A 19338-nucleotide genomic window follows, 5' to 3' on the forward strand; every position below is an offset into this window, starting at 1 on the left:
GGGAATCCATTCAAAGAATAACTAAATTATAGGATAAAGTGACGTCACATGGAAGCGCAACTTCCCATACCATTTTCTCAGAAAAGGATATATCTATTATTACCTTTGCATTAAACATATCCTTGGGCATATTATTTCATCAATTGTTCTATTTTTTATTTATCGCGAATCATTAAAAATGGAAATTTGATTCATTTATATTACATGGCAAGGGTCAACTGATCTCATGCACTGCAACAAATTCCTGTGTTGATTTACCATCAGCCCCGGAATCTATATTATGTCCATTATACATGTATATACAACACCAATTAGTATTAAAACAGCATCGGTTTGATTCCAAACTGGTGTTGTTTAACACTTCTCGGTGTGGACATGATATAGATTCCGGGCAGTTGGTAAATCAACACCGGAGTTTTGCAATGTGTGATGTCACAAAACGAAAGTTTTAAAAATTAATAATTTTGATTGTCTATGATGGATTTTCGTGAAACTTTCATTTCTATTTTTTCTCTCATTGTTTTGCTTTTATAAACACCAACTTAGCATCGGAATGGACTTATCTTTAAAAAGACAATGTCGTATATATTCTTTTCTTTAGAATAAGACTAGTGGCGTAATGAGCGAAAAACTTTGAAAGGGCCAAGTATGGCGGTTGGCGCAAATGATCTAAAAAGATGTGAGCGAGCGAAGCGAACGTGCATTAAAAAATGTACCTTTCTAATAAAAACATCTTATTTTGGGGAAGATTTCGACGTAATATTAAGAAGATAGCATAGTATTTCACTCTTTCCTTCTTTTCTTTCTTTTACTTTTATTGGGGGGGGGGTCGTGAAACTTTATGGGAGGCCATGATTGTCGTGATCGTTGATCTGCATGGGTGATGCTGTTCTTTCTCGTGCCTTGTAACATTAGTGGATACGTTCCCATCTGTAGTGTTCAATTCTACGTGCAAAGTAATTGATTAACATTGACAACTAACACCAATTAAAGTAATAGGCCTATCACTTATATAAGAAATTATGCAATTTATACCAACTGTTCACGCAGCAAACTTAGACCGTCAATCAAAACTATGAATTGACTAAAAATAAATGGCTTGCAACCATTACAACCGCTTCATGATTAGACTGATTTTTTTCTTTCTCACCGTCTTTCTTTGTTCATTTCTTTCTTACTTTCTTACATTTTTTCCTTTTCATCTTTTCTCCCTCTACCTGTCTCTTTCTATTTCGTTCTCTCCCCTTGCTTTTCTCCCTCTCTTTCTTTCCGTCTCTACAACTGTCCTCCTGCCCTTTCCTTCCTTATCATGCTTATTGTGTGGCGCTGATGCAAGATGATTGTAATGTCCTCACAATCATGACAGTAATCAGAAAAGGTGTGCCGAGAATGCGATCATTGTATAGCCAGGTATGTATGTATCATTTAACACATTGCAATAATGCAAATCAAACAAAATGGCGCACGAAATAAAACGAAGTAAGCAATCAAAACCCTCTATGGTAGTCACGATATACTCTCAACTCAAGCTGAGCCCTTCATCACCTCTATCAAACTTACCCTTCAATAATTTTTTTCACCAAGAGCGTGACTTTCACCTCTTTTCTCGACGGCCGTCCTCATTCCGTTCTTTCATCAATCATTGATATCGTTATTAAACTGTCCAAACACTTGCGGTAATCGAAAGTTCACAAGAAAAAGTTCCGTCAATCAAATATATTTGTTTGACGTAAGAGAAAAGTTAGACTGAACATACCCGGAGTAAGACGATAGAAGTAAACACAGAAGTGTGAGTATGTGATGTAATTGACAATGAACCCAAGGCTTCCCCTGCATCAGAACTTTTTATGAGCAAACATTTTGAGGCCTGAAGGAAACGAAAGCCTCACATATTTCCTTAATTTTGTTCATTGTTAAAAATTCTTTTGCAAAAGGAATGTGTCTCGCTGATGCATGAGTGAGTTCCGGAAGTTTAACTGAGTTAAAAGATCCCAAACATCGCATTGTCGGTCGACGCGTGAAAGAGACAGAAATGCAACAAACTGGAATGTTAAAAAATAGCGATGTAAGTCATCATGGCAAGACGAAGAGAGATAGAGAGAGCAGTGGAAATAAACGTTACGACAAATAAGACATAGGTCTGTGGGAGGGGGGCCTTGGGACTCAAGCACCCCTTTTCCCACCCATAAAACTAAATACGATTATGATTGTGCACTTTAAAACTGAAGATAGTCATAAATGCATGTGTCTAAAATTGCGTAAACCAAAATAAATCAAGTAATATAATGTAGCAACTACTTACTATCACAATTGGCATGATTAGACACATAACACAGTAGATGTCCCAAAAGGAAGAAGAATAACAAAATGTCTACTAACGAAATAATACATACATGTAGTCTGTTTATACGCTATAGAATTCAACAGTGCTCATAAATAAACCCGCTACTTAAACTTTAGAAGATGTTAGGACGTCAAAGGTAAGGTCAAAATCGGATTACAAATAACGAAGTTATTGAATTTTAAAGATTTGCATTATTCTGGTGAAACAGTTCTAGGCATGTCTTCATGATTATTCATTAGGTGGGCTGATGATGTCATAACCCCACTTGTTCTTTTGTATTTTATTATATGAAATTAGGTTTATTCAAAAATGTTCTACCAATAACTAAAACAGTTGAATTGACAACTGATTAAGCAGGGGCCGCGGAACGGTTTTCAAAGTGGGGGGGGGGGGGGCTGACCATGCAATAAATAACAATCATATAGTAATTTTTACGTTTTTGTACACGGTTTTTTTAAAAAGTGGGGGACTGAAGCCCCCCCCCCCCCCCCCCCCCCCCCGCGGCACCTGTTAAGTGCATTAGTTATTTATTGCCGCAACTTATTTTATCATAATGGAGACACATCATTTACATATGTATGAAAAAATGTAACAATTATGATTTCACGTAATAACATAAGAAAAAGGAAAGTGGGGATGTGACATCATCAGCCCACCTAATGAATATTCATGACGATGTGCATATAACCGTTTTCAAAAAATGTTGATAAACTTTGAAATTCAATAACTTCGTTTTTTTATATCTGATTTTCATAAAATTTCAGCATTTGGCTCTGTGAATTTTACTTTATTTATTTAGATAAAAATATTTTCAGCCCGGACCATCCCTTTAAGCTACTGTTGAGACGCTTTCCTGCTGTCTTCGTTATTTTTACTCTGTGTCCTTGTTCTTGTTTCTTTTGTCACAAAACTTAGGAATTCTCAGATTTGCAACAAGGAAATATTTCTGTTACATTTTAACCTAGAATCCTGAAGAACTATAATTCCATGACGTCGATGTGACCATTTATACTAATACGTCTTCACACAGAACGGATAGGTGTTATTGCATTCACAAACAAGAGAGACTGGCGGACATAGACACACGGAGAGGGTGCGGGATGGAGAGAGAGAGAGAGAGAGGGGGGGCAATCAGAGGGAGAGGGGGAGTGGGAGCATCTGAATAGAATATTAGTTTGAATTCCCAGTGTCTGCATAAGCATGTCAAAGTTATACAACTTAGCAACTTTAACAAATTATAATTGATCAAATGAATAATTAAACAATGGAAGAAATAAATAAATCAGTAAATAGATAATATAAATGAATGAATGAATATCAGTAAACAAAAAAGCAAATATAGACATTTTAAAGGAGTATCATTGACCTACTAGTAGGTCCATGGAAGTATGAAGGGACAAATAAAACATAATAAATCTGTTAAACGTTCGGGAATATTATTTCAAAATCAAGGACTCTTTCAAAAAAATACCTTGAGACTTCATTACTATCACAATTAGGTGATGTGCCTAAGTAGTGTATCGTTATAAATGAATTGTGATTGCTCAACAGGGAGTTACAAATCAATATGAGATAATCTAATAGTAAAGAAAACATATGCAATAAGAACGCTTTCATTTGTATAACTTATCTTACGTCATTATGTTTTAATTGAAAAGTACAAATATTTAAGAAAGCAATTGGTGATAACAAGTTATAATGATAAAAAGTCTTTACGTACGATTATCAACACATATACACTACCTTATATTGGAATTTAATTGCATTTTGAATTTGTTAATGTTTGCGAAAGCACAATAATGAAAGTGATTGAGCTGGTATAATATCAAGAAACATCAAGAGCCTATCTTTCTTTAATGAGAACAGGAAACTATATAGGGAAGAATAGATACTGATACAATAAAATTAATTGATCTATAAAAAGGCTGAACAAAAGTGAAAGATAAAGAGTTTATGACAATGCAATGCGATTATATCAACATACATTTTATTTGTATTGTTAATTCATTTATTTTCACAGGATTTTTTTAAAACTTCACTATTACGATCACTCATATTCTCATGATAAATGTTATAAGAACTAATTATTATTTATAGCTAGTTATGATAGATAATCATCATGTTTATTCTATATTTGATGATGTTCTCAGCTTTGTAATACCTTTTTTTCACTACATGTAATTCCTTCGTCTATTCTCTCTTTCCTTTTCCGTTTTCTGTTACATTTTTGTGGGTTCTATTTCATGTTTATTTTATATGTATTTTTCTCCTTCGATCTTTACCAGCCGTCTCCCTTGCTCTCGGTATCATATATGCATCCACAGAGAGGGCCTATACCTTTTTTCTCACTCTTTAATATATGAATTATGAAGATCCATTTAAATTGTCAATGATCAAAGTGTCATTGCTGTATGGAATGCCCAGGTTGAATGCAGTATGAATTAACATACAGTGTGGTTTGGAGTTACGCTATATACAGTCATTCCAACGAAACCGACTCCAGAACGATCAAAGCTATTACATTATTTCCAATGTCATGCATCATCGGTCGGCTTGGAATTGGTTTTGTTGGTGCGAAGGCATCACACAAGTCATCGCTTTTCTCGTCGTATTCAGCATATCATTCCTTGCGCTTACGAAACCAAGGAAGATTGATATAGAATCAGTTTCCCCAACCCTAATCTATTCATCTAGAATTAACGGAAAATTCCGCCCATATTTGTGATATTTTTGACTATATTTTTGTTTTTCTTTTCCATCATCAGCAAATGAATAAAAAATATAAATATCAATTGAAATTTTAGCAAACTGACAAAAAAAATGTACTTATTATTTTTGTGATCCAAAAATCTGCAACAATTTGTTATTGCCATGTGAGCCCACCATCCATTTGAGTACGAATTTCGCAAGATCATAAATTATTCTTTATTTCGATGGTCGATCCCTATTTTTTTATATAAGAATAGGCATATATATGTATCAATCAATTTTCTCGACAGAAAAAGGAAAATTCAAGATTGTTTAGTCCTTGATTTATAAATACTCAACAATGAAATCATTACTGTTTGATCAAAAGTTAATAAAAAATAACTCTTGTTTCATCCATTTTGAATGACCAATGAAACACAGGCGCGCTGGTGGTTGTAAGGGTTAGAAGACCCGACCCCCCTTAAAAGAAATAGATAATTAAGTGAATAACAAATAAGTAAATAGTGAATAAGAAAATAAAAAATAAAACAAAATGATGATTGTATCCAAATTACAGAATCAGCCACTCATGTTTTACATTGAATGAACCATTGATTGAATAAAAGAAATATTTTCTCAGAGTAGAAATCCACCTTTAAGATGTAAATGATAGAGGAAATATTTTAAGGAGCATGAATCGTATCAATCGCTTCAAAGCATTTCTGGCAAACCGGGTGATAGTTTCGTTGCTTTCATATTGATGTTGGATTTCGATGTTACAGCGGGAGTTGTCACTCGAGCTTTTTGTCTGCTTCAAGCACATTTCTTCCTCCTTTTCTCATTTTTCTTCCTTTCCCTCTTCATCCTCTCTCCTTTTCCATCTCCCTCATCCCACATATTGACTTTGTTCAATCTCCATTTCCGATCCTCCCTCTCTTTCAGTCTCTCCCTATCGTCTCGCTCCATTTTTCTGTTTGCCATGCTCCTCGATCTTCTCGTCATTCATATAAAAATTTAGCGCATTTCATATCTATGCAAAATCATTGTTCTACGTTTTGCGCATAAAATAGAGTCTCACCTTGTAATGTTCTTGAAATAGCAATATTTGCGCTTCATTCGATGAGGAACTAATTCTGTGCAGCTATTGATACCATCATGTTTAATTCCCAGTAGGTAATTGCCAGTGAAATTAACCTTTTCATATCAATTCGAAACCATGCACAAACTATCGTCGCAGCTAGTACAGCTAAAACCGTCTCTGGACCGATTGAATATAATGCATTATTTGAATGACATACCATCGGTCGGTTTGGAATCGTTCTTGTTGCTGTCTGTGACTGGGACTTGACCATTATTTTGAAGACAAATATTTTAGGAATGGATAGGGCCTATATAACACAACCATTATACTGTCAAACAGGCTTCTTAATGTAACTGCAATGCAACGTAGGCTTTAATTTTGAACAATATGTAATTCCTCTTAAAACTATGCCTACTTTAGAAAATTATGCTTCGGGCTAACCATGGAATTTTGATTTATTTTTTAATCGAACAAAATGGAAAATAATTTTTAGAGAGCACAAAGTTAGCACCCTGTGTATGACTCTTAAAAAGCGGTATAAAACAAATCAGTTCAAATGTGAAAACTGTACGCCTGTTATCTTCAATCAGTTAAAACTCACAAAATATTTAAGGTGATAACACAGGTACAGTATAAAGAGGCATTACAACCACATAAAAAATCTATATTGCCATTGCAATGATCATTTACATGCATTATTCATTAAAAATTGTTTAGATTTAAATCTCGTCACAAACCTTTGCTATTCAGCCCATTCATCAAAAAATAAATAAATAATAAGTTTGCCAGCAAAAGAGGGAAAATTGCACCTTACCCGATCAAAATGTATGTATCATTTTCGTGAAGAAAGCAATATATATGTAGATAGGACTCGAAGGAAGTGCATGAAAGAAACTGAAAATCTTAGTTGGGATAGCATCCCATCTCTTCGGTATAGAAATTATTGCGTAGCATCTCTTCCAGAGCCCTCAACACGTTTTAATGCCCACAGTTAAACGAATTTAGTTTAGTCGTCTCCAGCAAAATCATTCACATTGATCAGTGACATTCCGATTCCTGAATGAAAGTAGTTCAGTTCAGCCCTTGGATAATCACCTTTCTGTATAAAAAGTAGTAGTTCACAGATTCAACAACATGCAAAATATAGATGAGCACTCGTCTCCTTAATTCCAAGATGAAGTTTAATCAAGATATGTCAGATATGTAATAATAATCTATGCATGAACATTTCTCACCTGCATCAGATATGCATGGTAAGTTAGCACACGGATAAAAGCGTTAACAATGATGAACGTTGCAAATATTCCTATTGCCCTGACAAAAAATAAGTGTAGGAGGTACTATTTACATTATATTGCACATACCTTCCTGTGTCAAGTTTGTTCCTTGATCTCCAAGGAACGAATAATATACTCTTTCTAAATCATGTGGGTGTGTTGTTTAACAAAAGTACCTCGAATAGTAAGACTGGGCATTATCGTGGTAAGATTTTCGTACAATCAGCATGATCAGGGGAGATTATCCACATGGCCACCAGGTATCCATGAATATTGCCATTTGAAGTTTTGAACACTTTCTTGATTGTGTCATTATTTTCAATTCTACTTTGGTATATTTTGCAACACCATTTTTTGACATTAAGTGATCATCTTGAGAGCCGTTTGCAATGCTGATACAGGATTTTAATTGGAGAAAGAATTTTCATTTGTAGGTCGGGTTCACAACAGAACATTGCATGAGTCATTATATTCCTGTAATAATAATTATGAATGATTGCATGAAGGCGCTGCAAATTTTGTGCGATGATCATGGACTTGCCATTCCAAGGCTACTTGTGGGAGTTGCCATTATGGTGGGTACACTCAGGTAAAGATTGTACTTGAGAGAAGACTGAATGATGGGCTTCACTGAAGTAGTCTGACCATCAACAGTGGCGATTTGTATCGTTCTTACTTCACTATGAACAGCAGTAACGACGTCAAGAATGTTGAGTTTCCGGGCATACTTCTCCATCATTCCGAAAAGGACGTTGACATAGAGGGTGTACATATCTCGCAGGGACTCGCATATGGCGGCGGGTGGTACCATGGCAACCGTTAACAAGAAGTCATCATCTTCAGGGATGAGTGAACCCTTTGGGTCCATCAACGATCTGGGTGAGCGCTTATTTCTCTCTGTTTCATTCGGAGACACGGCAGGACTTCGCGATGAAGCAGATGACCTTGGTGCGTTGTCCGGATGCTTGTCCAAGATCTGCAGGAAGAATAATTTAGGTTTCTCCGCCAGAGTTGGACAGTTTTCACGGGTAAAGATGTCCATGAGTTGCTTGACGTCGACTGATATGCCATCGGGTCCGATCACCTTTCCCTGACCACCGTAAGACAAGACGCAGACCATGAGACAGTCAAAGTAAGAGTGGTCTTCGAGACTGAGGAAGCGAAGAGCTGAGATAATGTCGAGGGACATCAAACCGCGCATCATCCTCACGTTGAAACCGAGCTTCAGGAGAACTGAACGCAGATAATCTGAAAATAATAAGGTGTAATGTACAAATTGAAAAGTAATCATTTATTCCTTATTCTATCTTTACCATGTATCATGTGGCATATACTTTTACTCATCTTTAAAAAAAATCATTAAGAACATTAATAACTAGAAAATAGCAATATTAGTGGTAGAAGTAGTAGTAGTAGTAGTAGAAGTAGTAGTAGTAGTAGTAGAAGTAGTAGTAGTAGTAGATGTAGTAGTAGAAGTAGTAGTAGTAGTAGTAGTAGTAGTAGTAGAATTAGTAGTAGTGATGGTAGTAGTGGTAGTTGATGTAGTAGAAGAAGAATGAATATGATGATGCTGCTGATAATAAAAAACAACAACAACAACAACAACGATACTACTACCTATAAAACGTAAAATGATAGACTTTGTTTTGAAATTCAAGTACTACCATAACCACTTTCTTCATACAAAATCTATCATTTCGAACCACAACGAAATTATAGGAAGCTTGTTGTGAGAGGGCGCTAATCCATGTAAAAAGGCGGTGCTATAATTTAAGTTACATCTTACTTCTCTGATTTGTTCAGTTTTATCGTTATGTGAGAATTGATTGATTCAAACATACAGCATGTCATGGAAGGGGGTATGTGGAACCTGATTGTTTCACGATAAACTTTTCTCTGCTAACACACTAATGGCTATCTATATTATCGTCATAAAACAACTGACTGGCAAAAGCATGTCACACAGAAGGGGTGAGGTATGAGGAATTTGACTCTTAAATCACAAAAGAAAATTTTCTTTGATAAAATATAATGGGAGGTGGGGTAATACCAAATTCCTGAACAGCTGTAACCTCGACAAAGTTTTTACACCCTTTGGAGTGAACCAACCATCACCCCCCCCCCCCCCCCGATGACGCTTTTAAAAATGATTAGTAAATATGATTATGATCCACATACTGACCTGAGCTACTGTGCCAACTTGGTGTACATGTCCTTTCACCCTCTTCTGAATCGCTATATCCAAGCTTGGAAATGTTATCTATGATTACTGCCACACCCCTTGGTCTAGTTCTCATCCGATAGCAAGGTTTCTCACCACTGCCATCATTCTGCTTCTTGAAATACACCAACCCAGTATTCTCACACCGTCTGTTGATGATTCCCTGGTATTCCCGGAGAGATTTCATACCCTTCTCTACAGAGCTCTTCAAAGGGTCGATGAAAGGGCATCCCTTGCACACTAGGGTCCTCAGCCTTTTGAGTCTTTCGCCAAAGTAGGCGGGAAGAGTTTTTAGGGGGTTATTCGTCAACAGCATTTCCTCCAGTTTTTCCATGTCGCAAATCGTCTGAGGTAACCATTCGATCTGATTGTCGCTCAGATGCAAAACCTTTAACCCTTTCAGGATAGAAACCTGAGCTGGAAGGCATGTCAGTTTGTTGTTGTCCATGACCAATCGTTCCAGTTTTGACAAGGCGTTGTCACAAAGACCTAGAGGAAACTCCCAAAAGGAATTATCTGAGAGATCGAGCCATCGAAGCTCCGTTAACCTGCAGATGTCCCGCGGGATGATTTTTAGACTGTTCGCGCTCAGATAAAGGCGTATCAGCTCTGTAAGCTCGCAGAGGACATCAGGAAACCTGTCGAAGAGGTTGTTCTCCAGATACAGCCATCGGAGTTTCTTCAGCGATCCAAACTCTGGAGGCAGCTCATTCAGTCTGTTCACGTTAAGGTTCAACCATTGCAAGTCCTCTAATTTGAAAAGGTCGTAAGGTAGTCGTTGGATGTTGCGATAATTCAAATCCAGTCTCAAGTCACGTGATGATGAACTGAAGTAAGGTGTTATCCCCAGGGACTGTAAAGTCTGAGTTTTATCCGTGGCCATCTTGCTGTATACAATGGCTCAAGCTTTATGGAACCTTTAGTGATCTGGAAGACAAAAAGTACAGTATGATCCAATTGTCTGTTAATAAGGCTCACCAATCAACTTGAACTTCCATCTCTAACAAAAGAACTTGCCTATTTAGTATTGTTATCTTAGTAGAACGAATCATACTTTGGCCTTAAATGTCGACATTTCTGTAAAGAGTGCAAACAAAAGGGGGCAAAGTCTTTTCCAATAACTCGATCACAAAAGTTTTCAACATGAAATGTTGAACCTGCTTTATATAAGCAGACCTTATATTCGGACAACAATAGTTAATGGCATTTCCATCAATCCCCTGGTTAAAATCAACGAAGATAACGATTAATTTTAATTTCGAGAATTATTTTGACTGACAACTTCTCTCTTAAAACTTGCTTGTATCGAGTTAGTTTACGAGCAAAGTGAATGTGAATAAATTTGCCTTTCTTATCTAAAGTAGACGTCCACCCTTGCATTGAATTGATTTTTAAAAGACACATATCGATGGAGGTTTAATGAAAATTTATCAAAGAAGAACATACCTTTTTCGACGTCACATTCTCCCCCATTTAATAAATTGCATTTTTCTCTGAATTTTTTTTTCAATCTGTGCATTCAATACATCATCAGAAAAAAATATTTCACAGACGCTTACATGAGGAAAATATTTCAGTCAGCTTAAACCACTCACAAAAATATACGAATGATGATATAGGACAGGTGCTCGCCATGTGTGACGTCTTAAAGTCAACATTTCAAAAATTTCGTTATTCTTTGATAGATTTCTGTTGATAATGATTCTCTCATTTTTGAACTTATTTTATCAAAACGTGGCTTCCTCATTTAATAAAATAATTTAGAAAATACACCGCTTTCATAATACCTTTAAATGAAAATTGTGAGTAATCCCCACAATTGCCAATATAACGTTAGAGATCTACTCACCTAAGGTCAAAATTTTTTGTCAACTGCAACACAAATTATTTCAATAATATTCCTATTTTTTGGTTCAACCGGTATCGATATGATCTTCGACCGTAGAAGTGGTGGTGGACACAATTTTACCTTGACTACAAAACATAACTTAATTTCACTACAGTATCAAAATAATGCGCATTGTTCACTAACTTATTAATATTACGTCACAATACATGTTCTGTATTTTCCAGTCATACGCCCAACACATGCATACAATGCCTATAAGTAAACTATGATCGTGGAAGTACATGTAGAATAAAGGGGAATAAGTAAGTTATAATAGAAAATACATAGATCTACATACCATTTTATGTCGACTTGCTGTGCCTTTATAACTAACAAAGTATTCGGCATCCAATATTGATAAATAATTAAGTGCTTCATGTTGTATAAAACTATACCGAAAGTCCAAAATAAGCTTGCACATTGCTAGTTTTGTAAATCATTGCGAAATATATCAGGTTGGTTTCACAGAGCACCATATTCAATTATCTGTCTTGTAAAGTTTGTAGCGGTCGTTGAGGGGTTTACTATTTAAGCCGCTTCCAAAAGATCATTCGGAGAGCACAATAGCATTATCACTAGCGCTTTTATTGATTTCGTCTTTACTTGTACAACAATAGGTTAAATTTAGAAAACAGGTCCAGACCCCTCCTCTTCGCTTTATCACTGGTGTGCAGTTTCTGTCTTACAAAAATCCTGGAGGTCACTCATCCCCTCGCGCTCTCGACCCCCCCCCCCTTCTCTCTCTCTCTCTCTCTCATAAAAAAATTGATAAGGAGCCAGATTAATATGTGGCGTCCTCGATTAATTCAGGTCAAATTTTAAAGATTAATTTTGTGTAAGGGCTTTGTGCTAATTCCCGGGGCTAATTCGTCTACCAATATACTATTTCCATTAAATTTGTTCTTCAAGGAAACCTGCATACCCATGGCAAGACTATTCATAAGGCCTGCTTGCGGTGCCAGATGGCTGCACCCAAAGAATAACGCAGATTATAAGGGTATAGTTGCAGTAGTAGTAGTACTAGTACTAGTAGTAGTACTAGTAGTAGTAGTAGTAGAAGTAGTAGTAGTAGTAGTAGTAGTAGTAGTAGTAGTAGTAGTAGTAGTACATGTAGTAGTAGTAGTAGTAGTAGTAGTAGTACATGTAGTAGTAGTAGTAGGCCTATTATTAGTAATAGTAGTAGTATAGAAGTCGAAGTAGTAGTATATAGTAGTAGTAGTAGTAGTAGTAGCCATAATATAATATTAATAATATTAATGATGATAATAATGATGAATATAGTCATTTTCATCGATTATTATCAATATTATTATCATCGTCATCATCATTATCACCACCATCGTTCTTATTATTATTATGATTATAGTTGTTATTACCATATCATCATCATCATCATTATCATCATCATTTCCCAGAGTTCTATTGAGCCTTCCATGGACATACCTTGGGAAGAACGCAAGTTTAAAAAAAGAGAGAGAGATACGAAAACAACCGTCTTCTCTAAATCCGGTTCATTAAATCATTCAAACAAACCTGATTAAGAGAAAAGAATGTCGTTTTGCAAGAGAAGTGCAAAGGAGATACGTCCAATTTGCACAAAAACCTTTCTTATGAATTCGCTGCGCCTTTGGGTTTAGGGCTATCGTTGAAAAAGCGTGTACATCCAGAGCAAATGAGTGTTGCGACTGAGGAAAAAGCGAAATCATGGGGAAAGTCCGGCGAATGCACCTCTGACTGCTCTGAGATGTGCCTAAGCTGCCAGCGCAAAGGGGGAATTTTACGTCGAATCCCCATATGTTTGCTGAATGGAAATACAGAAATAACGGCCTCTTGATGACTGGTAAGTACTGTAGGTGAATATCATGGTGCATTTAGTCATTAGTGTATGATTTCATTGAATTATTTTGGTGTTGAGGTAATTATTTTGAAGGATTTTTAGCGGTGCCTGTGTATGGAATTTTCAATTGAACGAATGATTTTCTGTGTGATGCATTCATTCATTCACTGACTGAGTTTTGGTGTTAAATGTAGCAGAGTTATGCAAGCTCGAACGGAACCGCTCGAACCTGTCACACATTAGCCAGAGCAGAGCGGGCATACCGTACATCGTGGCAGAACAAACGTTAAATTAAACCTTACTGTAGTGTAAGTTAAAGTGTAAGTAACCTTGCTCGACAGGTCTGTGTCTTTTTTTATTTCACTCAGATCACACTCGTACTCATAGACAGGAATAAGCATCGTTTCTGGGGATTAAGCCAGGATATATTTAACAATTTCTGACATTTTACTAACATGACTAATATTTATTTTATTTCTACTATCATCCCACTCACACGTATTGCGAGGTTAGTATACGTACCACCAACGTGTTTACGTCATGGATTTTAGAGTTGTCGGTTAACATCGCTTCATAACGTGAATGATGTTAGCCGAAACTCATTCCGCTACTCACCAGGGCTTTTTCTGGTGAAAAGCGTTCCATTTTCAATTTTTAACATATTTTTTAGTATAAAAAGGACATAACAAAGAGCAAAATTGCTTACCTCAGCCTGGAAAGTGGCTTCGCATGTCTCTTCCACGGAAATAAATGGAAGGTCGTTGGTGGCGCTAATACAATTCACAACCTTAATTCAGCTTGTTGCTATTTTTAAAACTAGATTCTTGATTGCGCAATTCCAATGATTGTTTGATAAAATATATAAAGACACCAGTAAATGCAATAACTTAAAAAACGGAAAGAGTTCCATATGCACCCCCCACCAAAAATAACAAAAGATTGTTGAGACTTCCGGTTCGTTCACTTCAGATTTTTCTATCATTTTTTTACTGTTGCTTACCTTAGTTGGGACTCGAACTCACCTCGGTTGATCTGCAGTCAAGACCTTTCCCGCTATGCTAGCGAGAAGCGCTGATACCGGAAAGGGTATTTTTACGATTATCAGGCGATAGTTCGACTAGTCTTGACTCGCAGACCCTTTACTGACTAAATAAACCGATGTCTATGGACAATTACACGCACAAGATCTCGCTCGAAATTTGACGGAATAAAGCCATATTTTGGTATGTATTTCCACTTCCCCATCATATATGTTCGATATTAGGGCTAGATATATTATTCTGAACCTTCTCCATGTTTTTATTTTCAATTTTAGTGGGGGGTGCATATGGAACTCTTACCTAAAAAACATACTTTTTATATTATTTTTGCTGACGATAATACTTTTTTGAAAATATTCAAAGCGATGACCAATTAAACAAAAAAATAGAAAATTATACGTACATGTACCTTGAACGAAGCCCCGCAAGTGCTACCGTTCTTTTGTCAATTAACGTTCCACCAAAGTCTTTACAGTAAAAAGATTGGACACTTTGCCAACTTTGCGTAACGCTTTGCATCGATTTACGTGTAAGATAGTTATTATGCCTAGGCTTTCCCTTGTATTGTCTTTGACATGAAGATAAATCGCGCGCCCTCTTTAAGCTGAGACGAAAAATTTGGGAAATTGCAAGCTCGCTCCGTATTTTGACAACGAGAATAAAAATCAAGGCTTAAATGATGCTTTTCGATATGATATTCATCATATTAGGAGGAATTGACTTCACATCGTTCGGTAAGTTTCGTAGGAGGACTTAATTCTGTAAATCCTCTTATTAAATTTGCGGGAGTTTGTTGCAATTTCGCACGCGCCGTGCCTTCAATTTTCCTGTAAACTCAGCAATACGCATATGGGTGCTATCATCCCCATTCACCGACGGTAGTGTGTTAGTGCGAGCCTGCATGTGTTATCACGTCGCCCAATTCAGGCCTATAGTGTTTTGACTAGATTTGAATTTTTTTTAAAATTCTAAATGACATAATATTATCTTGAACAATGGCCCACTATTTTCGTTAGACTCTAATCTGACTTTTGATACTGCGCATATTCCAACAAAATATCGAAGTTATACGTTACCGATGATTTATTCCTTATTTTTTTTAATTTTTCTGCGGGAGAGGAAAAATGGCAGCCATGTGTTGCTGCCCTCTACGTTCATCGAGTTATGCTTTTATCAAGGCAGTAGGCTTTCTGATTAGAATTTTCGATATCCTGGCCAATCAATGCGAGCGACAAGTTCCGAATGCACACAGACAAGTGCAAAGCAGCGGCACGAATCGCGATATATAGCGATTGGAAATACGTCTGTAACTGTAAGGATGATGACATCATCCAAGATGGCAACTTACGATGACCAACGAAAGAATTGACGATGACTATACATGTGTTGATCATCATTTGAGAGGAATTAGCGGTAACTGCGATCTAAGGTACAATATTTCTGAATTTATATATTTTCTCGTAAGTTTGGATGTAATTTCTTTTTTATAATGTGACATTTTATGTACAAAAAAATGATCCGAACATAGGGTTTCTGTCTAATGTTAGATCTAACGTTACTGCTAATACGTTGTCTTTACGTACGGGCCAACAACACTTCAGTCTTGTATTGCTGAGTGGAGCCAACGCAGTTCAATGGAAGAACCAAATACAGAGACTGAAGCTTTTGGTCTATCGTACTCACAGCATGCATCAGAGTTCAGACAGACAAGTCCAGTACTTGATTAAATTAGATCTAGTGATTGTGCTGTACATGTAGCTGCGCCATGTAGGCCTAGCCTGTACTGTAGTGTAAATTTGGATTCCAGGGTCTTAAGTTAGTGGAGACTACATACATGTATTTGTCAATAATGTTATAACTTGTATTTTGATCTGAATCTGGATCTGGATGTGATACAGTGCAGGACCGTAAGGTATAATTCACTGGGTTAGGAGAGAACGCAGATGAGTTACACATGTAAGTCGAAGAAGGTGGCCTTCTTCGATCTTGGCTTTAACACCTCTGGTGATGTACTGCTGACAACTTCATTAGGGAGTTGTATTTACAAAAAAATAATTTCTTAACTGCTCTGTGTTACAATGTGTTATGGAGAAATACTTTGAGTTATTTGTTACTTGTCTCCAAGACTCCAACATTAGTAGCATCAAAGTTTACAAATTTCTTAGCTTTGATATTCATACGTTTACATGTAGGTCTTGAGTTAGAAATTTATCAACAGGAAGGGCAGGAACCAACGCCTTGAAGTTTGATGTAAGTTTCAGGACTTTGCGTCTTGAGGCAAGAGTAGGCAGGTTGAGATTCTCTCTCATCTTGGTAATCGAACCTGGTTCTCGAGAGCTGTAGTCCCCACTGATGAACTGTACTGCTCTGCGCTGTGTTTTCTCCAGACATTGGATATCCTTCTGCAGATATTCCAGGATAGATCTTACTAGTGCAAGGTAGGCTGTCCGCTTGCAGTTCTCTGGGCAGAAATTTAGGTTCCTGTGGAGTAAAGCAAGGACAGAGTTTGCCTTCCTCACAGCTTTGTTGATCTGGGGTGACCACTTCAGATTGTCAGCGAGTGTTACTCCAAAATATGAATGTTGAGATACATGTTTAAAGGATAAGCCACCCCAACAAAAAGTTGATTTGAATAAAAAGAGAAAAATCATAACATAATGTTCAAAAAGCATAACAGTGAAAATTTCATCAAAATTGAATGTGAAATAAGAAAGTTATGACATCATAAAGTTTCCCTTAATTTCCCCCAAAAAGTTATATATGCATATCCTGCTTGGTATGCAAATGAGGAGACTGATGACGTCATCCACTCACTATTTCTTTTGTACTTTATTGTATGAAATATTCTAATTTCTCATTGTCAAGTGAAACAAGGATTAATTCCATGCAGAATTAGCATTGTTTAATACTCTGGTTCAGTCAAATTGGTCCTTATTGTCAAATCTGTAAAAAAAAAAATATATTATTGTATAATTCTCAATTTAAACAGTAAAATCAAAAGAAATAGTGAGTGAGGGACATCATCGACCATCCCATTTGCATGTTACTGAGTTGTGCATATCACTGTTTTGTGAAAAATAAGCGAAACTTTAAAATGTCATAACTTTCTTATTTTACATTCGATTTTGATGAAATTTTAAGCGCTGTGCTAGGTTTATTTTCTCTATCGATTCAAATCAACATTTTTCTGTGGTGGACTTGACCTTTAAGTATGCAGTCATTTATGGTGTAAGAGTGAGGTTTTGGCATCTGTGCTTATAACTTGGCACTTGTCAGCATTGAACCTCATTCCCCAAGTAGATGCCCAATTTCGCAATGCAGTAAGGTCCTGCTACAGCTTATGATGGTCTCGTTGAGATGTGGTGACTTTTCTAAATGTTGTCGATTATTGTCAATGGTTGTCATCATTTCCAGTGCTAAACTACCGTCATCTAAAGCCAGGTAGTCTAACGCTAAATGTACATGTTGGCTACTATTAGGAAGTGATTGACAAAATGTATTACAGATTGCACACAATTAGATCTAACGTTATGCATCAACATGAGAACTGTGCTGCCTGCAACATCCTCTCATCTCACATTTCAAAAGAATGAACAAAGATAAGGAGGTCTAAAATACATTTTCATTGTCTGTGTCTTCTCTACATGTATATAAGGGAATCCCCCCCCCCCAAAAAAAAATAATAATAATCAGCCAAAGTTGCTGAATTTTCGCATTTCACATCTTAACATTCATGAATTAGTAGGGCCCGCTGGTAGAACAGTTTTCGAAACTGAAGTGGCTACCCTGGGTAAATATACCTATATTATTATTATTATTATTATGAAATGCCCATGTATTTTCCCTATTTCCTTGAATTTAGTAGAAAAATTATCAATATTAAAAATGAGGTATATTCCCCTCATAACTCTGAAAGATTGATTCCGGTTGATGTCACACAGTCACTAGATTTTAATGTCTTGTCATGGGACCAGAAAAAATGCCATATTCTGGCAAAGCAGATAACAATTTCATTCTTTTAGCCTTACAAAAATATTTTGTGTCAATGGATAAGTCAAGATAACTTTTTGAACTTACGTGTATTGATTTATAATTATCCTTGCAAAGCCATGGACAAACCTTCATCGTCATGTTTCTTGTTTCATTCATGTTCACAGGATACAAAATTGTTGTACCAATCATCCGTCGTGGCAGATGTTGAGAGGAAAGATACATGTTCTGGAAAAAGATCAATTCAATTTGAAAGGAAAGCAGCGCACATCATATTGAACCATGAGTAATAATCATCCAATCAGTGACAGCGAATCAGACTTTGATGACTTCCTACCACCAGGGCTTCAGAGCGATGCTTCGTCAGACTCGAACAACTCAGACACGGCCCCAAAATCAAACAGAACTTCATCTATTGATGACAATGAAGAAAGTCGCAGCAGGCACAGTTCAAAGACACCTTCATTGCAAGAAGATGAGTATGTTTTTGAAGATAACATAGCTGAATCTACAGAGGACCCTAGCCTGACCCACTCCTTTCTTAGTGTACCAGAAGGTTTAGTACCTGGGATGAGTGGAGGAGATGGATCGAGTAGCAAAGCAACCACCAAAAGGAAGAGGAAGAAGAGTGGAGCTGGAGGGAGTCCAAGGAGGAGGAGGAAAAAGAAAGTGAAAGCTGCTAATAAAGGAGGAGATGATGAGGAAGAAGAAGAGGAAGGGGAGGATGGTGATAGGTCAGGGAAGAAGAAAAGCAGAGGCAAATCCAAGAGCAAAAATAAACCATCAAACAGGAGGAGAAATATCAAGTAAGAGAATTACTTAAATTGCTTAAGATCAGAGTTTGTTTCTCCCATATTTCTAAATTACATAGCTTTTTCCTTCAGTAAGCAGGTTCTCTTCTTGACTAGAATATTATATTTGATCTCATTATTTTACTTAGTTTAATTTTATACATACAATGTAATGTCTGTT

General features: G+C 36.6%; 2 protein-coding genes across 3 annotated transcripts in view; one reads left to right on the forward strand and one right to left on the reverse strand.

Moving 5' to 3' along the window:
• Positions 1–3970: 3970 nt before the first annotated feature.
• Positions 3971–12054, reverse strand: LOC129257304 (caspase-2-like). The gene is made up of 3 exons (XM_054895599.2): positions 11798–12054; positions 9573–10538; positions 3971–8638 (listed from the first exon to the last, which is right to left on the reverse strand). Exons 2-3 carry the CDS (start codon positions 10492–10494, stop codon positions 7920–7922), a joined length of 1641 nt encoding a protein of 546 aa, XP_054751574.2. The 5' UTR covers positions 10495–10538; positions 11798–12054; the 3' UTR covers positions 3971–7919.
• A 1112-nt stretch (positions 12055–13166) lies between these two features.
• The window catches only part of LOC129257303 (helicase ARIP4-like), a 38848-nt gene continuing 32676 nt past the window's right edge, over positions 13167–19338 (forward strand). Inside the window, exons 1-2 of one of the 2 annotated variants that reach the window (XM_054895597.2) lie at positions 13167–13339; positions 18534–19172. In XM_054895597.2, the coding sequence (XP_054751572.2) occupies positions 18649–19172 (524 nt within the window). In that variant the 5' untranslated portion in view covers positions 13167–13339; positions 18534–18648. The other variant, XM_064096973.1, reaches the window with a different exon arrangement.

The sequence above is a fragment of the Lytechinus pictus genome, chromosome 3, assembly GCF_037042905.1.
Source record: "Lytechinus pictus isolate F3 Inbred chromosome 3, Lp3.0, whole genome shotgun sequence".
Lineage (NCBI taxonomy): Eukaryota > Metazoa > Echinodermata > Echinoidea > Temnopleuroida > Toxopneustidae > Lytechinus > Lytechinus pictus.